The 21254-nt window shown below is 41.6% G+C and overlaps 1 protein-coding gene across 2 annotated transcripts in view; it reads right to left on the bottom strand.

Moving 5' to 3' along the window:
- The window catches only part of otud5a (OTU deubiquitinase 5a), a 37654-nt gene extending 18488 nt beyond the window's left edge, over positions 1-19166 (bottom strand). The window contains exons 1-2 of one of the 2 annotated variants that reach the window (XM_085443171.1): positions 18309-19166; positions 11419-11512 (exon numbers count right to left, since the gene is read on the bottom strand). In XM_085443171.1, the coding sequence (XP_085299297.1) occupies positions 11419-11512; positions 18309-18896 (682 nt within the window). In that variant the 5' untranslated portion in view covers positions 18897-19166. The remainder of the gene's footprint in view (positions 1-11418; positions 11513-18308) is intronic. The other variant, XM_085443172.1, reaches the window with a different exon arrangement.
- Between the last annotated feature and the right edge of the window lie 2088 nt (positions 19167-21254).

Below are 21254 nucleotides of genomic sequence, written 5' to 3'. Positions count from 1 at the left end.
GTTAGACTTTGAATTAATGAAACTCCGAATAACATTTTTTTTTTTAAACACCAGTGTTTTTCGTTTGGCTCTTTGGGACATTCATGTATGCAGGAAAGAGTTGGGTAGTTGCAACTTTTTTGTGGTAATGCACCTGAGTACTAGTACAGATGTGGATTATCACAGCATATTTGAACCATGAACATCAGCTGTGATACTTTTTTTTTTTTTTAAACATTGTATTTTTGCTAATTATTTGCTTTTAAACAACTAAATATGATTCTATAAAATTATTTTATATGAATATACACTATAAATTAGCTTTTTAATTATTAGTATTTTTTAATATCTCAGAATATAGATTTTTTTCTTCATATTTTATCTGAATTTTTAAACACTGTAATATGTTTTAACATTTTCTTTATTTTCTGAAACACAGAACCCCCTGAGACCGTGGCTCAGGGGGTTGGGAAGCGCATCTGTAACCGGAAGGTCGCCAGTTCAATCCCCCGGCTCTCTGTCCTGGTCGTTGTGTCCTTGGGCAAGACACTTCACCTACCGCCTACTGGTGATGGCCAGAGGGGCCGATGGCGCGATATGGCAAACTCGCTTATGTCAGTCTGCCCCAGGGCAGCTGTGGCTACAACCGTAGCTGCCTCCACCAGTGTGTGAATGAATAGTGCAATTGTAAAGCGCTTTGGGTACCTTGAAAAGCGCTATATAAATCCACTCCATTATTATTATTAAGACAAACTGACTAAAATTAATAAATATATCACTTAGTCAGCCAATCTCTGTATTTGTAGCTCAGGTTCCCGTCAGTGCTGCAGGTAACTCCAGATTCAGGCAATGAAGACACAGACTGTGAAAACTAATCAGGACTCAAGTTTGGAGTTTACCAGACAAACTGGAACAAACGACGGGTGTCCAGTATGAACTCAAGACTGCACACACACACACACAGACACACAGACAGATGTAGAAACTATGGAGATTCCACCTCACATACTCCCATGTTTACACAAACTGTCTGGACACAAACACTCAGACATTGCTCTTACAGTAACACAAGGTCAAAGGTCACTCTGACACAAGTCCCTCTCTCTCTCTAACACACACTGCGTGACTCATCGGCAGCAGGAGGTCGTCAGAGTTTCCCTGTGCCCCTCAGTGAGGTTTCTTCGTGAAGACACTTCCTCTGGAAAGAGGTGACCTCTGACCTCTTTCCAGTCTAGCTGCTGCGACAACCCAAACATCATCATTCAGACGGTGAGAGAGTTTAGGGCCCCGATCCTTCCACAGCTTCAGCAAAGAAACATCTCAACTCTTCAAGTTCAACTTTCAGGCATCCTGACTCGAGCTGGACCGACCAGCGACTGAATCTGCGTCTTTGGAGAGGGCCAAAAAACAGAAGTTGCTGCTGGCTGCAGTGAAAGAATTCCATTTATGTTTCCCGCTGTTATTATTCAGTTTAATTTTGCACAATGACATGAAGTAATACCGTGTGATTCTCATAAGGTGTGACTCATGCGTCGCTCTTTTATAACATTATGAGAAACTACAGAGGACACTTCAAAAAGAGAGCACATGTAAACTTTTGCAAGGGAATGAACAAAGAACCGTAAACACCACCAGAAAATTTCCGAGTGTGTCAATGATTCCATTTAAATGATCAGCATCAATAAGAGCTAACGGGATGTGTGCAGGTAACGAGTCACGTTTGTACAATGAAGAATGGGCACGGTGTTTATTATTATAATCAAATAACTGCAGGAGAACCACTCCCGATTTTCAACAGAACTTTATAAGCTGTGTTTTAATGTGTCTGTTTACGGGACGTATGCTGAGCACACGCTGCCCTTCTGGGGAATTAAAAAAAAAATGTACGTCCTATCACAACAAGTGAACGAGGACAAAAATGGCCACGCTTTGAAGTACACCTCGTGCATGTAGAGGGTGCAGGCATGAAACCATGGGGAAAATGATTTTTCCAGAATAAAGTTCAACAAAAATGTTATCAAACCAGAACTATAATAAAAGTGTAGACGATACTTAAAACACCAATTCAGACAAAAAAAAGTCTTAAAGCTTTACAAAAGATTTAAACTTTGAATGACGTTTACGTGCCCGAGAGCTCGTTCGGACATGTAAATTCAGCCTATTTGTTGTTCACCCTATTTGTTGTTCACGTGCTAAATAACGTGAACCTGCATCATTTCTGTGTTTGTTTGTGTGTAAAATCCCTGATAACAGTTTTGTCCCGCATTTGTTTGTTGGGATCTGCTCACCGTAAACACAGCCACATAAACAGATGAGCTCACCACAGTACAAATCATCTAAACTTTAAAAAGTGCCAAAGTGTCTCTGAGTTCAACCCACAGACTCGGTCACCTGATTGGCTGAAAGGTCGACGACTTCTGCAGCAGAACTTTTTCCATTCACGGTACACGCTGTGACAGCTGGGACACATGACTGTCACGTCATGTGAGCAACAAACAGCTGTGTGAGCCAAAACAATGAGTCGAGACTCAAAGTGCTGAGTCAAGGAGGAGAGTGGCGACTCACAGCTGGAAAAGACTGTCGGAGACCTGGGAGCCAAAGTGTCTCTGATCGCTGGGAGACGCTGGGATCCTATCAGCCCACCCAGTCCCCCCAGTCTGCGTGTCAATGCTACTGATGAGCTGGGAATCTTGTTAATTACCATTAACCCTGAAGTAACTCAAATGACAGAGTGGATTCAATCTTGAGCTTTGCTTTTTTATTTTTTAAATGGCTCTGTTTGAGTTTAACATCTATGCCAGACATGTCGATGTGGAAAAGCAACACTTTGAAGCTAAAAATCAAACAAACACCTCGTGATTCTGATCTGACTCCTGGATTAACAAGCCAAACCTGCTGGGTTATAAACCTAACTCTGTCCTGATCTCATCGCTGACAGTAAAGCGTCGAGGAAACTGCAGTAAACATGCAGTAAAACCAGCCCCGGCTGCAGCACAGGCTGGGATGAGCCGCCTGTCACGAGGTGCTGCTGCTTTGAAAACTGAAATCCACCTGTGGATGCATTCAATGACACTCACTATTTTTTTTTATTAAACGCAGTCGGCTGATCTGAACCGACATGAAGTGAAACTGGACGCATGCGAGCTGAGCAATGAAACACGCTCGTCACACTCTGCTTTCCACTCCTGTGACTAACCACGACCAGCTGCAGAGCATGCTGGGAGCACGACTGCGACCAGTCGGCCGTTGCACAACAACGTCAGACATGGGAGACGTTTCCTAATATTTGGAGAAAGAAAAACCCCACAAACACGTGGGTCTAAATTTTTAAAAAAAAGCAAACACACACACACACACACACACACACACGTCGTCAGTGGAAACACACACCGTGTCTCAGCCGTCTGAACTTTACTCTGCATGGTTCAGGTCCAGCTCACATGCTGGAGGCAGCTTTTTTCTGTACTGTACAGCTTTTAAAGCCATTAACTTTCAGTCGACATAATAAATAAATAAATGTGACACTGTTTGAGATCAGCTGTTTGTTGCTGAGCAGCAGCTGCTGTTGGCATGCAGTCAGGTCAGGTGTGTTGGTATCAGCTGTTCCTCTGTGTGTGTGTGTGTCAGATGTTGTTAGGCAGCAAACAACTGAGAAACACAACCAGACAAAGTCACCTGAACAGGCTGAACACACGCACACGCACTCTTTCTTTATCACATGACAAAGAAAGTTAAATCCATAACATTTGTGCACGGTGTTGTTCGGGATGTTTGGCTGTTGATGTGGTTTCTGGAGAAATCACTGGTGCGACTCCTGAACCTACTGTTAGCATTTCCACACAATCACAAGAAACCCACCAATGAGAGCGTGAGAGAAGCGATCGATCGAAGCCAAATCAATCATAGCTCATCAACTGACGAGTGCTGTCAGTTACAGTCTCCATGGCGATTAATTAGGGAAAAACTGCATCTGGCACTGATGTGGTTTGAAAACAAGACGTTGCTCTACAGATCTGTGCTTTGTTTGTGCTCCGAGTGTTAAACGTGGTCACGGGACTGAGAGAGCGATCGTTTCTGCTTTCCACCTTAAATCCAATATCTACTAAAATGGAGCTCTGTGGGCAGTTAGGAGGCGCTAAGATTGTTTGAAAGAAGACAGATTTTCCAACAATCTGGTGGAAAAATAAAGCCTGTGGAGTGAAAACTGTGAGCTGAGCAGCAGGTTAGAGAGCAAACTGTCAAGGCAAATTTCCGAGCTGGCATTCGATTCGCGCACGTGCGAGAAATGTTAGAGCTTCAGCGTTGTTTCTACAACAAACAGAGTCGGGACAAGAGACGTGCCAAACCTTTGCAACTTTTTCTCCGTAACAACAAACTGTGGGAGTTTTCCTTTGCAACTATCCCGCCAATAAAAGAAATACCTGCATATCTGCCATTTTTAATGACCCAGCAGGAATGTGAACTCACACCCGACTGTGTTTACAGGTCGTTCATCAGCATCAGGCGTTCCTGCATGCACAGAGGTGAAACGCAAGAGACGTTTTGGCTTTTCCCCTGAAGGACATTCACCAGGACGGCAACACCTGTAACTATCTGTTTCCATCGGGATTGTTTTTCAGGGCTTGTTTTAAAAGAGGAGAAAATATTAAATATTTGAAATTTCATGCAGATAAAGTGAATGAAAATATCTGGGACACTTTGACTGCTGCAACTGAAGGTTTTATTCATTTTATTCACATCTGAAATACTACTGGGGGGCAGGACACTTTAAATGTCACCTCATAAACATGACGGGTCATGAGATGATTAAAGAAAGAGGAATGAAAAAAATGTCATTTTTTCGACATTTCTGTGAAAGTCGAGGATTTTTGTGGAGTATTCGATATGAAAAGTTACCGAGGAGTTCGCTGAACCTAAAATGAACTCAAAAACCTTTACAGGCGACGGGGAGACAAAATCACACGCCGACTTTATCAAGTGAGTCGCACACGTCAGAAACTGATCTAATCTTATCGTGCTGTAACTTTAAGCACTCGGGTTCATTTCAGCGCTGACTTCAAATACAGGGAAAATATCAAAACAATTATATCACTGCATAAAGTTTTGACATGAGTGTTGCACTAAAATCAACATTTTACTTTTCCTGTATTTTTAATACTTTAATGTAAGGATCACAAGCAGTTACTGAGACAAAGAAGAAAACGTCTCTTCCTGCTGGATCTGGTAGGAACGCTGAGACATTTGAACATTAGGAGGAGTCAAACCTGCAATGATAAAAGATTGGAAACTGATCTAACCTGAAACCGTGTGCGGTAACTCCATCTTTAAAATGTTAAAATCTTATTTTGAAAGCAAAGTCACCTGAAATGCAAACACTTCAAGCATCACAACTCTCTGAAAGATCTAAATTAACGTTGTTGTTTTTTTTCTGCCACATTGTCTTTCCTGTAAATCATCCCGTGGCACGGTCACAACCCCTCGGGCTGGGTGCCATTGATGCGAAATGCTGCCGTTTCCCCTGCAGCAACGAGGGGGGAAACTACAACTCTCACCCACCCACGCAAAAACACACCTGCCCACCCGAAACAGAAAGTGGTCTTCAAGGTGTGAAAGCAGGTTTAACACATCAAAGTGAGATCAGCTGTGTGTTTTTGTTTTTGTGTGTGCGTGAACAGTGCGAGTTTTACTCCAGAGGTGTCAAGTATGCGGTAAGACCATTATCACTATACAGGCATATAAACGGATGTAACACAAAGAGTAAAATAAATATATGTAGTTATTATTATATCGCTAAATATGACAGTGTTGTGCTTTTGTAGTGCCATTACACATTTAATAAGCAGATTTCAGGGTTTTTCCTGCATGTTAAGGGAAGATTTTGTCCTTCCACCAAAGGAAAATCACCAAGACTCATTTCCTATATTATGTGGGCAACTCATATTTATATGGCTTTCATGTGTAGTTGCAACTTTGAGCCTGGAAAATCCCTGGATGTGGATCATTTTTTAAATATTGCCCAGGGTGTTCATCACCTCTTTTGTTGGCAGATGGATTAAATGTGAATGTTTACTTATATTTCTTTACATTAAAAGAAAAACAGGATAATAAATAACCGTTTGACTGGTCAGGCCAACTGCAGGAGTTTGACGCTGGACCATCACTGCAGCTCCAAGTATTAAAGTAAAAATTTTAAAACATGTGTTTTCATGGGGAATACCCCCCCCCCCCCCCAATAAAACAAACAAACAAACAAACAAATAAATAAGTAATAAGAAATGAGGATGTTAAGGGCAAAGGGTGGACTGTAAAATATGTCTTTTAATGGCCTCTGTTGTTTGATGCTGGCTCACCTTAACCGCAGAAAACATCCCAACACTCACAATTCTGACCATAAACTCGGGTATCCTAAACCCAGCAGCAGCGTACCAATGAGCTGTGTGCTGTTCCAGAGGCTCCTCCCTGACATAACAGCCAATGCGATACAGATTGCAATCTTTGCACATCTGGTTTTCCAGATGTTTGACCATCTGTAGTTGCTTTATTATATTAGGCTCAAATATGGGTCAAAAAATAACAATAAATACTTCGTCTGTTAATCACTGGATTTTCTGTACGCTGTGATCGCGCTGACAGAGGGGTTCGGGTAAGTGTAAGAATAACAAGAGACCAAGCGAAGAAGACATTCAAGTAAACGTATAGGCACCAGAGGAGGTGACTTCGGGGAAATGCATCAGAGAGAAGAAACGGCCTCTGAAACCAGACGCGAGATGAGCCACAAGTGGACTAAGAGAAAATGAAACATGACACTTTTTTTTTTCTTTCATTGCACGTGTCATTTTAAGGTGCACGTCCATCGCCTCACAATCGTTAACCTAAAAAAAAGAAACAAAAAAATACGCACGACCATCTCTCTGTCGCGCTCGCCCGACATCATACATCGGTTATATCGGGGGTTTTCCCCCCTATCTGAAGTACGAAACAACATAAGCTTCACTTTCTGTGAATGTGTTGCAGGTTTTCAGTGTGTCTGAGCACTGATGCTGATGTCTGTCGTCAGTCACCTTTCGGAGGTAGACCCACTATGTGGGAATAAGTTTGGAGAGGAAGGTAACACGAATATGAAATCAAGTTCCAGTTCCGAGGTTGCGACCCTTCTGGGTCCGGTAAAAACTATTCAGGTTGTATTTGGTTACGTTCCATAAAAGAAAAAAATGATCAGAATCTGCTCTGAAATTCCCCCTTTGGTCAGGCTCCATTAACCACTGCAGCACCTGCAGCTAAAACATCCACCGTGTTTGAAAGATGGGCGGAGCCACTGTGAGATCAGTGGTAGTCAAGCCTCGAGCTGAGCTTATCACCACTGTGGTGTTTTGAAAGTGGACACAAAACGAGAAGGGTGGCTCCGAGTGTGAAACCAAGAAATATTTTTTTATTTTACAAGAAAAATGTTGTTTTCTAAAGGAGTTACTAGAATGACAAGAAACTACTAAAGTCGACCCCTGCTGGCTATTAGAAAGATCCATCTATTTTCCTGCGCTTGTCTAATTCAGGGCCTATCCCAGCTGCCACAGGGTGCGAGGTAGGGCACACCCTGCACAGGTAGAGCTGGGCGATATGAGATTTTTTCATATCACGATATGTTTTTTTCATTTCAGGCGATAACGATATCTATCACGATATCAGCCAAATAACTATATTTGTAAGATTTAAATGTGCCGTTGCTCACAAGTAAAATGTGAAATAATCAGCAGCTTGTTTTTAAATATTTATTTCCCATAATAAGTTCAACAGGGTAGATGTACTTAAGGAACATGAGACTTTTTCAGATAAATAAAGGCAAATATTGCAAACTACACAAAAGGCAGCCGCTAAAGCGTTTAAGTTTCAAAATAGAACAAACGAAACAGACTAAATTGTCAATTCCACTTAGAAACAAAATATTAATTCTAAAAATAAATCTTAGTTTGTTTTACAGAAGAACAGACAAAACTGACTAACTTTTGTCAGTATCAAATAAACTGAGAACTAAAAGGAAATTCTCAATCTCTCCTTGTTGTATAGCTTAGCTTTTCAAACAGTTTTAACAGTTACTTTAGTTTGACAAAAGCCGAATGACGAATTAGCGCTTCCAGTCAGAGACTGAGGCTACGTCCACACGTACACGGGTATTTTTGAAAACTGAGATTTTCCGTTTTCGTTTTAAAAAATAATCCCGTCCACACATAAAGGCAGAAATGAAGGAAAACGCTGCTATGAACGTGCCAAAGCAGCAGGTGGCGCTAGATTCCTAACTGTGCAGAAATGTTGGCCAATCAGAAGTCTAGAAGCCTCGGTGGGAAAAAGTAAACAAAGCTGGGGCATAGAAGCAGAACCGAGTGTATGTGTGGAGGGACAGTAACTGTGTGTATATGTAAGCATTTAAACACTGCAGAGTAGAATTAACAGTAACAGTATTGTAGAAATTCATTTCACCGAAACAATAACGTGGCGCACAGTGTGACGCATGCACCAGTTTATTGTATTTCCAGACTTGCTTTCGGCACATTTACAGTGCACGCTACTCTGTTTTTTGTCAGACTTGAAATAGCCGAAATACCTTCACACTACGGAACTTCTATGGCTCTTCCGTTCGACAATCTCTCCGGCATTGGAACCATCATCTGTTTTCTCTTCGGTCACGCTCGGTTGATTTTTCTAGTCGGTACACTCATTTCCTCCATTACGTGCTGGCTCCATTACCCGCTGGCTGCTTCCCAAACAAACACACGTGCGGCTTGGCACTTGTGCTGTACGTAACAAGTCACGCGACGTGACGCTGCGGCTGTGATTGGTTCGGCTCTGCGCTACTTAATTTGGATTGGCTGACCTTTTTTTTTTTTTTTTTTTTTTTTTTTTTTAAGAGGACAAGAGCGGCGAGGTCTATCGCGATAGCTTAATTTCTCTATCGAGTAAAAGTTATATCGCGATACATATCGTTATCGTTCTATCGCCCAGCTCTATGCACAGGTCACCAGGGCAGCAGGGCTAACATAGACAGACGAACACTTTCACACCTACAGCCAATTTAGAATCACCAAACAACCCAACCCCACTAACTGCATGTCTTTGAACTTTGAGAGAAAGCCAGAGTACCCGAAGAGGAGAACATGTTACCACCACACAGAAAGGCCTTGGCTGGATGGTGGATTCAAACCCAGGACCTGCTTGCTGTGAGGCAACAGTGCTAACCTCTGTGTTGTTAGAAAGATGGCTCAAAACACGTGCCTTAAACCCGCCTTCTTCTAAATGGCCAGTAGAGGGCTCCTATGGGCTGCAAAGCAAAAACCAGTTGTTCAGAAGTTCTGAACACAGGCCCCGGCTCCTTTTCTCTCTGCAAACACTTTCCTGCTGATGTCACAGGCTCAATCGCTAGTTTCAAATCTTATTTCAAAAAACAAAGCTGATTTTGTAAGTTAGGGGGAGGGATGGTGGATATACTGGACAAAGGGTGGTGATGATGCCAGGCAGGAGGGAAAGAGGAGGACCTCAGAGCAGGTTTGTGGATGTGGTGAAGGACAACACGCAGAGGCTTGGTGTGACAGAGGATGGTAGAGACGGGGTGAGATAGGGAGACGAGCCGCTGTGGCGACCCCTAAAGGGAACAGCTGAAAGAAGATGACGATTACAGTCAGGTAGGATTATCCTGAGTGTCCTCACCAGCCAACAACTCATCACAGTCAGAGCGTCTCTTCACTTCTGGTTACAAAACACCAAGACGGCGACAACAAAGATCAGTCATCGAGGCTTCATAACAACACTCCGTCTAACACTCTGATCCCATTGTGGTTACGTCCATCCTTTATATACAGTTAATGAACTAAACAGCAACTTCAGCTTCTCTGTGCTGCATGTAAATGATCATTTTAAAACGAAAGGAAAAAGAGTGATTTTTGATGTGAGGGTTTTGTTTTTAGCATAAAGGCTCGGTGTATTCTGGTTGACAGGGTGAAACTCAGGAACAACCAGAGTTTATTATCTAACAGCAGGAAGACAGGTGTGAGTTTACAGGTACTTACAGGCAGCGCAAACACACACACATACACACACACAGGGCCGGGGTCAGTGCGATGATATAACTGCAGCTACACAATAGCCTCTACCTGAAAGACAACCTGGACTCGACTGAAAGGACCTCTGTGTGGCTTACAGGAACACACACACAGAAACCTTCATCTTTCACAGTGTGACCCACATTTCCAACACACACACACTCATACAAAAGAACAGTCTGTCAGCATCAGAGCACCCCCTGTTGGAACAGAGCAGCCCCAGCAGCAGGCTTGTGTCAGTATGACCTCAGGACTGCAGAGCAGGACTGCTGGTGTGTTTTGATGGTAGTGTGTGCTACCGACATAACCTGCTCTGGAGCAGGTTACATTTCACAAGCAGAGAGGAAGAAAAAAAAATAATCACAGCATGAAGGTGAATCAGTTCTCTGCCAGTAAGAAAAGCTTTTAAAACCTTTATTTTGGGCAGAGTCAGCTCACTTTCAAAAATAAATTTTGAAAATCTGATCTTAACTGGATATTCTGTATCTGCACTTTTTATTTCATGCTGATTGAAACAAATGTTAATTTAAACGACATTTCAAAGCAAAGTGCCCAGATGTGCTTCGATGTGGCTGCTGAGTAACAGGACAAACTGGCTGGGGTCATTAACTTGAATTTAAATTGATTTTCTTTTGGAACACTTGCCAAACTCCACCTTAACACTGGCTAATGGCTGGGAAGTAGCCACGATGGCTCATGTAATACCTACGATAGAAATTATTATTCAAATCACACTCTCACCCCTGGCTACACCTCTGTGTAAAACCTGATGCTTCGCAGCTGTTGGTAAGGCTCCACCTTATCTACAGCGCTACAGTTACCTGGTAATTACCACAGGGTTTTCTAAACAGCTTTTCATTAAATAACGATCACTGTGTGACCTCTTTTCTTGCTCAGCATTCTCTTTTGTTCATGGAGAGGAAGTGACACGATTGTGGGAAATTACCTGACTTATCAGATCACCCTATGATTACTGCACCTAATCACCAATGACTGCTTCTTATGTCCTGATTGTTTCTCACACTGCTAAATCATTTTAATCGAGGTGAAATCTTTTTAAAAAATGTAAAAATGTAAAATAAAAAAACATAATATATGAAATTAATTTAGCTTAAACAAGAGAATTAACACACAGCAAAGACCTTTTTCAGCTTCGTAGCTGAAAATAGTGTTATATGTAAAATGTAAACACATCAGGGCAAACCTACTGCAACACTGCCATCTGCTGTCAGCCAGAGGAAGTGCAGGGAACCAGCTCAGGAGACACCAGAACGCTGTGTGTGTGTGTGTGTGTGTGTGTGTGTGTGTGTGTGTGTGTGTGTGTGTGTGTGTGTGTGTTTTAATTACTCACCGACAGCTCTGAACAGACACGCGCCATCCTCCTTCATCTTCTTGATCACAAATCCTTTCTTCTCCCTCAGAGCTTTTTCAAACCAGTGCTCCTGCTGAACACACACACAGACACACACACAGACACACACAGACAGAGTCAGTGAACTGGGCCTGAGCAGCATTATATGTGAGGACCTAGAGGACAGTTTTCTCAGTTCCATTATTGATTCATTGCTGTGTTATTTTCTAGAATAATTAAATTCACCGTTTGGTTGCTAAAGCAGGAAAATGGTGCTCAAGTCCTCCAGGGTTAGTGGCTGGACATAACAAATGAATGAGATCTTCTGCAGGGAAAAGCAGCTCCTCCCATCCTGATCATCAGTTATCTAATGCTGATCAATAACAGTGGAGCAGACACACTGGTTTCTAACACTGCGGATGTTCAGGTGATCTCAGGAGCCCTAAATACCTACTTACTCCTCTTTGAGACACTGCTGAACAGGATGCTTTTTAATTTATAAAAAAAGAAGAAGAAGCAAATAATCAAAACTAAAAACAGTTTATTTCCTTATCATGTGCACTTTTACACTTCTGTAATCACGACATACCCTGATATTTCCCTCTCTGAGGATCAGTCTAAAAGTACAGAAATAAAACTTACAATCACAAACATAGCTGTGCTTTTAACCCCAGTTTTACCATATTTATCATTTTTATTGTTTATGTGTCTAAAATGTCTCACAGGTTCATTATATTCTGTATTTGTTGATGAGCTGAGGAGCTGCACCGAGGACCAGGATAAATCACATAAGCCTTATTTTGAACTGTGAGTCATGCAAAGCTACTCTAAAATGTAGAGATGTTTTGGACTTCCGCTATGACTGTGATCATTTATATAATTTATAATCCTAATTTTAATTTAAACAGGGTTTAATTAACTCAAACTTAAATACAGGTCCAAAAAAAGCAGGAAAACAGACAAATCTGTGTCAACCGAGGTAAGAAAGTTTGTTCGCCTCAACCTGTGTGTGTAATCATCCCTCACAGGCCCTAGAGTAGAGTCCAAGAATAAAAAACACACAGCTGGAAATTAGCATAATGGCTCCTCTTTAAATAAAAAGTCACACTTGGCTCATTAGTCAAACAAAAAGTGAAACCATGAACTAAAGTCAGATGAAGAAAGGCTAAAAAAAACAATAACATGTTTAACACTGGACATCTGTCATAACACAAACAGGTTATAAAAAGCACCGATACCGAAAGTGCGAGTCAGCGACGGCTTCGTGAACAGGACTGAAAACTGGCTGGGTTTAACAGCAGGACACAAATGTCACAAGACGAGTTCTGAACGGATTCGTTCTGTCAGTGCTCGATCGCTGCTGTGCGAGCCGGTCGGACCACTTCAGGCAAAGAAAATGCTCCGATTTCTGAGAATAAAGCTGCAGGCTGGGAGCAGAACGAATGTAAAAAGCATGACCGCGGCGTGGCATCGGCCTCAGCTTTCACTTTAATACAACAACACGTCTGAAGAACAACAACAAACCAGAGACGTTATGTGAAAGAGACACAAGGAATTAAAGAAATTGCACAATTCTGTTTTATTATGCTTTGGCCTCTACAGGGCCACTTAGGGCTGTTCCATATAACGATATATATAAAAACGTCTGTGTTTCATTTTACGCAAAATAAATGTTTTGATGGTCACTGTAGTGGCTATATTAATTTCTTAAAGTTCTCTCTTTCTCTTATATTTAATATAACCACACTATGGACGGACAAGCGCCTGTTTTTATGTGTTGTCTTTAGCAATAACGACGGTAAAACCACCCACATAAACCTTTCACAATAAAGCTCAAGATCCTGTTGAGACTTTTCAAAATAAACTGAATCACGTGAAAGATGCAGATTATTTACGGATGAGAAGCCAAAAAGAGCCGCCAGATGCTAAAAAATAAACCTTAGACTCAAACGTTAGAACAGGCTTTTCCCCGCAGCTAGGGCTGCACGATTAATCGTTAGAAAATCGCGATCTCGATTCATACTTATGTGCGATCTCATTTCCAAATGACAACGATTAAAAAAACAAAAAAAAAAGACGACGACGACGATTGTACCGCATTTTGATCCGGGACGTAATCTGCATGAAAACAAGCGCTCACTCTTCCTGCTCAACAAATGACAAGGGCGGAGCCTTATACCACGTGGTACAGAAGCTGTGCCGTGTGATGCTAAAATTAGCAGGGAAAAAACAACGGAGAGCACGTCAGGGATGACAAGAAAGTGACAGGAGAAAATCCGTCCCGGTCAACCACCCAAACATCAATAACGGGAACCTTATACAGCGCTTCCCTATACCCGTCGACCTCCCGCAGGCACAAAGAAATTACGGAGGCTATCACTTATCACCTGACCAAAGATATGGCTCCATCAACACTGTGCAAAACGAGGGATTTAGGAGAATGATCAACACCCTAGACAAACGCTACACAGTGCCGTCCCGCAACTATTTTTCTATTGTTGCACTACCTGCTCTATACACGCAGCGTCGAGCAACGGTGGAGACGGAATTTCAAGCAGTACAACATTTTGCGGCAACAAAACGTGAGACATTTGTTTTTTTTTATGTTTATTTATTGTTTTTATGTTCAGTCTCAACTGTTACGAAGTTGATGTGCAGTTAATAAGTGCAATAAATATTTATACTGGAAAAGAAAATGGTGAGAGAATCGTGATCTCAATTCTAAGCCAAAAAATCGTGATTCTCATTTTATGCAAAATCGTGCAGCCCTACCCGCAGCACGCCGTGTAATAAATACCCACAAAGAAAACGGAGGCTGTTACAACTTATGTCTAAAAATGTATAGTTTCATGCATCGGTTAAAACACTCGACTCCAGCTACATGACGCGCAGCTGCAAACACTTCACGCAAGTCGAGCTGCCCGAGATTTACAGAATTTACAGAAAATGTTACATTTTTGGGATTTATATCGTTATCGGACGATAGATGTCTTATATCGGGATATGAGATTTTGGTCATATCGCACAGCCCTAGCGCCACTTTATTGCTGTGTTTCATTGCAGCACTTTAATGTACTTTATTTAGATTTTTACACAGAGGTTTACTTGCTGAACTGCCCGGTTTTGTTTACACGTTTCCTTCGATCGAGCTTCTTTCGTCTGGGCTATTTTTAACTTTTTGTAAAGTATTATTTGTTCTATTTATCATTATCGATATGACTTGTCGATTCTCACTGGCTCCTCTTTGAGTCACCACCATCACCAAGCAGCACATCAAAGACATTACATTCATACAAATTACTTGCATGCTGTGTGGACGCAATTCCCCTCTTTGTTATGATCACTCAAAAAGTAATTATTACTCACATTACACAGGACACTTTTCTTAAACATGTAAAAATGCAGTACATTACTTAATTACTCCCAGAAGAAAGTAATTCATTATATAGTTCTTACATTACTTTCACGTCACTGTGTAAAATGACCTAAAACACACCGCCTGAGGTAATTTCTCATTTAACAGTTGAAACTGCAGACCTACACACCAACACAAATCCTATTGAGGACACACGTATAATCTGTCTCTTAGTATTAGACAAAGCCTCTTATAGCAGAAAACAAAGCCAACAGCAAAGATGAAAACCAGCACAAACAGACTTTAAAGCGATCGCCACGGTGAATCTACTGTAGAGACATGAACAGGTACAAACGGAGGCTGCAAACTGCTCATCAGTTTGTTACCTGTTGAAGTTCAGGGTGTGTCTGCTGGGCTGGGGTCAGTGTTCACTCAGCTTTAAGTCACTCTGGGTTCTTGGCTAGTTAGCGTTGCAGTTTACACTTTACCACCGCACTCACTCTTTGTGCAGTAAAAATAAAACTAATGACCATATCCTGCACCACTATTTTCCTCCTCCGACACACAAACTGATCGTAGCACAAGTGCACGAACCGATAAGTGTGATCGACAGACAAGCAGACTAACAGCCCCAAGGAACTGGACTACTGGGAACTGGTTCTCTACGCAACTGGTTACCGACTCCCATCCCTAATTCAACCTGACATCCTCGTAATCAGCAAATTCTTTGGTACAGTAACTTTTCTATATTAGGAAAATGAGTTTGGCAAATGTAGGTTACAGAGAGACCTTTCATGTGCTATGATTTGTTATAAGCAGCCATCCATGTCCCACTGTGATATATGACCCTTGAGGTTTTTCTCTGGTGAAAAACTGACTTGAAATTGGCGCCGTTTTTCTACTGAAACTATGACATTTCCCATGATGCTGACGCTCAGAGCTGGTTACAGAAAAATCAATCTAAATTTCTAAATGAAAGGACATTCTGTCTGCAGACTGTGAAACAAAACTGATTTGGCTGCAGTTTTTTTAAAATGAAACTTTAAAGTGTTTTTCAGCATTTCCTGTTATGAAGTATAATGACTACAAAACGCTAACAAAATGAGGTGAATTGACTTGTGCCCTGTACTTGGAAGGCCACTAACTTGTTATCATATCTTGAAGGTAACATTTTGCAAGGTTTCCTTAAATATACAAAGTTATTGTACCAAAACAAACACATAAACAACTAACAAGCACACAAAATAGAGAACTTCCATCAGATGTTCTATGATTTTATAATAGGCTGTTCCTTATCACTCCCTCCAAATAGATTTTTTTATCTGGCTCAATCTGAACTAAGAAGCGAGTTTGAGGATTTAATGAGGGGCAAAAAACAAACTGCTGTAAAGAGATGAACTCGACTTAAAATACAAGGAAAAAACAACAGTTTCATATATAAATCAAAGCAAAAGAAAAAATTATTTAACCTGCACCAGAAAATACTAAAGACCGGATATAACTTAGAAATATCTCCATTTAAAGCAACCAGGGACTGTAACATCTAGTCCTTTTTACTGAATCAGAAACACCTCCAACATCAAACTGAGTAGCACTTCAAAGTTCATTTCTGCTTGATATAGTCGCGTTATTGATCCGTAAATATCAAACATCTATTCTGCTTGAGATTCAAATTAAAAGCCTCCCTGCAGAGTGCTTCGGTTCAGGCTCAGTTTGTCATTCTGTGGATCCCCGACACTGAGTCAAGTAAAACTTCTGGTTTAATCCCGACTTTTCAGTGTTAAAAAGGCAGTTAACATCTTAAGCTTAGGTTCACCATTGCCATGGCAACTAGGCTGCAGACCTAACCTGCTCCATGTTCACGATAAGAGAGCAAGAGGTATGAAATCACCGCCTAGTGACGAATCAGTTCTCCAGGAAACAGCGTCACCATTCCTGGAAGATCCTGCTGACCTCACTGCACTGCAGAAAGAGTGTTTAAAGTCTTTGTTTTCCTGATGAGCATCAGGAATAAATACAGATTCTTAAGACACAACATAATTACTTGATTTTTGCCTCTGGTTGACTACATTTTTTTTTTTTAATTAACTGTTCTATGATTGTAAGTATAATCCTAAAACAAAGAACCTATTTGTACTTGTAGACCTTTTATCAAGTCTACATGGAGACCGAGTCAGTGGATGAACCACCTCAGGATTTTTACATTTATTCTTTACTCACTCTCAGACTGTTGAACACCACCAGCAGCTGAAAGAATAACACTTTCTTACACACATATAAACAATGATTTAACTGAACAAAAATTCTAATCAGTCAAATTCGCTCATGTCTTAATGACAGAGCTGTGAGAAGTCTGTTTAGTTACACAGTCGGCTTTCTTCTCTGACTTCAAACAGACTTTAACTTTATTACCATAGCAGGTCTTTTCCAGTCTTATTGACAAAAACGCCAAAGTGCGCACACATTCATACTAACAATCTGCTGCTTTGTCTGCAGCAGCTGTGTTACTCCCAGTCTGTATTATCCGTTTAACCATATTGTTCACAGTTTTCTATTCTTTGTAAAAATCAGGTGTTCAGCTGTCTGCAGACCTGCCTGTGTTTCTGACTTTTTGTTGTTTTTTTTGTATATTGATAATATCCATGTTAAGGTTACAGAACATACAGAGAGGATATCCGTACCCTGAACTTGTTTCATAGTACAAGTGTCCAACAAACGTGTTTAGAATTTCTAGCATGCAGTCAAGTATCTCGGTAAAGAGTTGTACAAAACCTCATCACATTCTCCAAGAAAAAAAACAAACCCTGAACATGGGCGACTTCTGAACAAAGAAAAACATTTAATTGAAATTAATCAATAGGTAAAATAAGCGTTTGGTGTTATTATATTCAACAGAGAGCTGACAAAAATGCGTCCTGGAAATAGTGGCATGAAAATATTTTAATTCTTAGTTTATATTTCATATGCGTAATATTACGATTCAAAAACGTGTATGTAGCAGTTATTATCCTTCCAATCTGGGAACATCTGGCTGTTTATTTTAGCCTCACCTGAATGGGCCGTGGAGACAAATGCAGCTCTCTTTAACAGTGTTTAAATGTGTGCCTAGAGTGTGTTTGTGGTTAGTTTTGGGGTAAATGTTTAACTGCCAGGTGATCAAACGTCCGTGCTGTTGCTATGGTTGCCCCAAACGGGTTTCTCTTAAGACCTCAGGTGAGCAGACATGATTAGCAGGTTACTTAATGAACGCCCCCTCCCCCCTCCACCACCACCAATTGTCCCCACAGCCTGCCTCTGGAGGGAAACGACTCATTGGGCTTAAGCGTAAAACCGAACAATAACAGCAATTTCTTCCCTCTTAAAGTTAACTTAAATCCTTATTTTCTGCTTCCTAGTGGCCTGTGCTGATTTTATACGTTTTGTTTTCGGTCTTTAAGTACCTGAGTTCTGGTAAAAGTGCCGGAAATCACCTGTGCAGGAGCACTAGCAGCTCCGTTAGCCTTGTTGCTAATGTTAGCTAGCGTTAGCGTCCTACCTGCTCCACAGTAGCCGGGTCCATGGACTGAAGCCGGGCGGCGTTCTCGTACTCGTCCTCGCTGTTGTTTCCGGCTCCTTCCTCCGTGTCCTGGCTGGACCCTACACCTCCCGGTCCGGTCACCCCGGGCTGGCCTCCGCCGGCCAGCGCCCCCACCACCCCACCGGAGCAGGTGCCTGCCTGCCTCCGCCTCTTGCTCAGCCCGGGCCCGGAGCAGCAGCTGCCGATGCCTCCGCCGCATCCGACGACGCCGGACGACACGACGAGCTCTCCGCGGGACCCGGCAACCATTCCGCCGCTGTTGTCCCGACCATCGCCCGGCCCCACAGGGGACACGGAGCCGACGGGCGGCGGAGAGGCCTGCTGCGGCCGGGAGCTCGCCTCAATGCTCCGCCTGTCGTCCCTGGCGGAGGGTGGAGCGGGCTGGTAGGACCAAGGCGGAGGGGAAGCCCTCGGTCGGGTTCCAGTTCGCCCTGAGTGCGGGTGAGGATGTTGGTGAGGGTCGGAGCCGGTCCGACGATCGCTGTCATCTGCGTGGTCCGAGACGCCGACCCCGGAGCTAGGCTTCTTCTTCGGGAGAATAGTCATGGTGGAGAGTGTGGAGGAAGCAGGGAGGGGGTCAGAGGGTGACAAGTCCTCCCTTTCTAGATCAAATAAGACGGTCTACTCGCCCTCCGGCCCGGCCGTTTGGCACCAATCACCGAGCTAAGGCTCTTATCGACCCGAAATGGACACAAAAGCGACGTTTCTGCTCCTTTTCAACGGTTTAGTTGAATAAAAACAAAACGCGTCTCCCTCTTCCGTCCACAGCGCGTCCGGTCACAACATCAACACAACATGACGTCACGTCCGGGACGGCTGCCACGGCACGTTTACGGCAGGACGTCAACCAGACCTTTGTTTTTATTCCGTGTTTATTTTAAAATCCAAACTTTATAATAAATATTTTATTTATTAGAAAAAATCTTTTGTTTGTATACTACTACTACTACTACAACTACTACTAATAAGAATAATAGCAGAAATATATAGTTATTACTAATAATACATTTGACATGACAAACAAATACATACACAAAATAATGAGCTTAATTAAAAAAATAAATTAAATTAAATATAGAATTGCTTTTACATATAACTTTTTGCAATTTATAGTAATATTATTATTAACCTTTATTTAACCAGGAAAAGTCCCATTGAGATTAAAAACCTCTTTTTCAAGGGAGTCCTGGCCAAGAGGTGACAACATTTTGAAATTACAAAGTTACATACATATTATAAGTAACAATTACATTACGTTATACAATTTATTCATTTCAGTTAAGTATGCAAAAAGTATGTAATCAGTGTTATTATTTAGTATGTATTATTAGTATATTTTGAATGTAAATGCAGAAAAAACATCCTGCAGTTATAAGTTGCCTTTTTTCTCAGTGTCTCTTTAATCTGAACTCTCCGCATCTAAATGTGACATTTTCTTGCTGTGTGATATGAGAACTTTTCTCAGAACAAAACTGTGTAGGTGTAATTTTGAAAGGGTTAGGATGGGATTCACGACCAAATATTTCAGGTCAGTTTGCTAGCTGGAGACTTTCTGAGCTACATAAGCTCTCACACAGAAGATGGGCCCTGCAGATCTGCAGTTTATTATTAGGAACTTTCTCTCTGAACTTTTCTCTATATGGACACCTGATTTTTACTCTAAATGCAATTGCAGAAATATGAAGTGTCTTCAGATAAATAGGAACACAAGTTCACATTGCATAACATCATAATCTAAAACTCCACAGAGATAACCCAATGAACTGCCTGGCAGGCTCTGACTTAAAATGTTTCAATTTGATATCTGAACCAAGGAAAACCCTATTCATCTAACCATCCATCCACTGAGCCCATCCCAGTGTTGTGGGGGGATAGGTGGGGTACATCTGTAGAGGTCACCATTCTGTTGCAGAGATATTTACTAATACATATACCTTGTACTTTAAAAAGGCATATTTTCCCTCAGAGAACAGAATTAAATGATGTGACTTTTACCAGGTTTAGATAAGACATGTAATTTGAATGTGAGCACGAAGTTAAGCTTTAGAAAAGAAAACTGCTGAAAACTGGTACATTTATGAAAAAAGTAAAGTGAGTTGGTTCTTGATCCAATAAAATACAGCTTTTCTCATTTTTATTTCATGAGTTTAATCTTTAATTTCGACCCTTCTGAGTTGTTTGCCTATTGTTTCTTTTACAGCATTTTTGTTTTCAAAGGCCGTCATTGGCTGTCGTAACTTAACCCTATTGAAAATAGTAGAACACAAATTTCTTCCTGTCAGGCAGTAAAACAGACTGACTAAAAAAAAAAAAAATATATATATATATATATATATATATATATAGAGAGAGAGAGAGAGAGAGAGAGAGAGAGAGAGAGAGAGCGAGAGAGAGAGAGCGAGAGAGAGCTATCTCTCTCTATATAAAATGTATAGAAAAGTCTGGCCATCTGTCTTTACACAGCGACATAATTCACGGCAACAACTGCTGGTTGAGACAAAAGCAAGAAAACAGCCGAACAATGATGTTTGACAACAGGTCATGTAGGTGTTGCCTAGCAACCAGAGGAGAGGAATCAGTTAGTGATGGAGAACAAATAGACCGCTGCGTTCAGCTCGGCATCCTGAGGGAGAAGCTTCACAAACCAAAACGAACCAGAAGTTACTCCTGATCGCTTTGTTTTGTTTATTTAAAAAAGAGCTTTATGTGCAGCCCTGATGGCGCCACCGTGTGGCCGACGTGCTTATTACAGTCAGGAGAAACAGCGCTGCCGCTGTGACTGTGACCCAGTTAAGAACAAGTTCAGGATGACATTATCTCAAAGAGCTGAGAGTGACAGGAAGCAACCAAACAGACATATGCAATAACAAAACAAATTTCACGCAACAAAAGAAACGTCAGGAG

This window comes from Copadichromis virginalis, linkage group LG20 (genome assembly GCF_057382275.1).
Source record: "Copadichromis virginalis isolate Kocher_CV1m ecotype Utaka linkage group LG20, C_Virginalis_male_GT1.1, whole genome shotgun sequence".
Lineage (NCBI taxonomy): Eukaryota > Metazoa > Chordata > Actinopteri > Cichliformes > Cichlidae > Copadichromis > Copadichromis virginalis.
The sequence above is the reverse complement of the archived record's forward strand: the minus strand, read 5'-3'. Positions and strand labels throughout refer to the sequence as shown.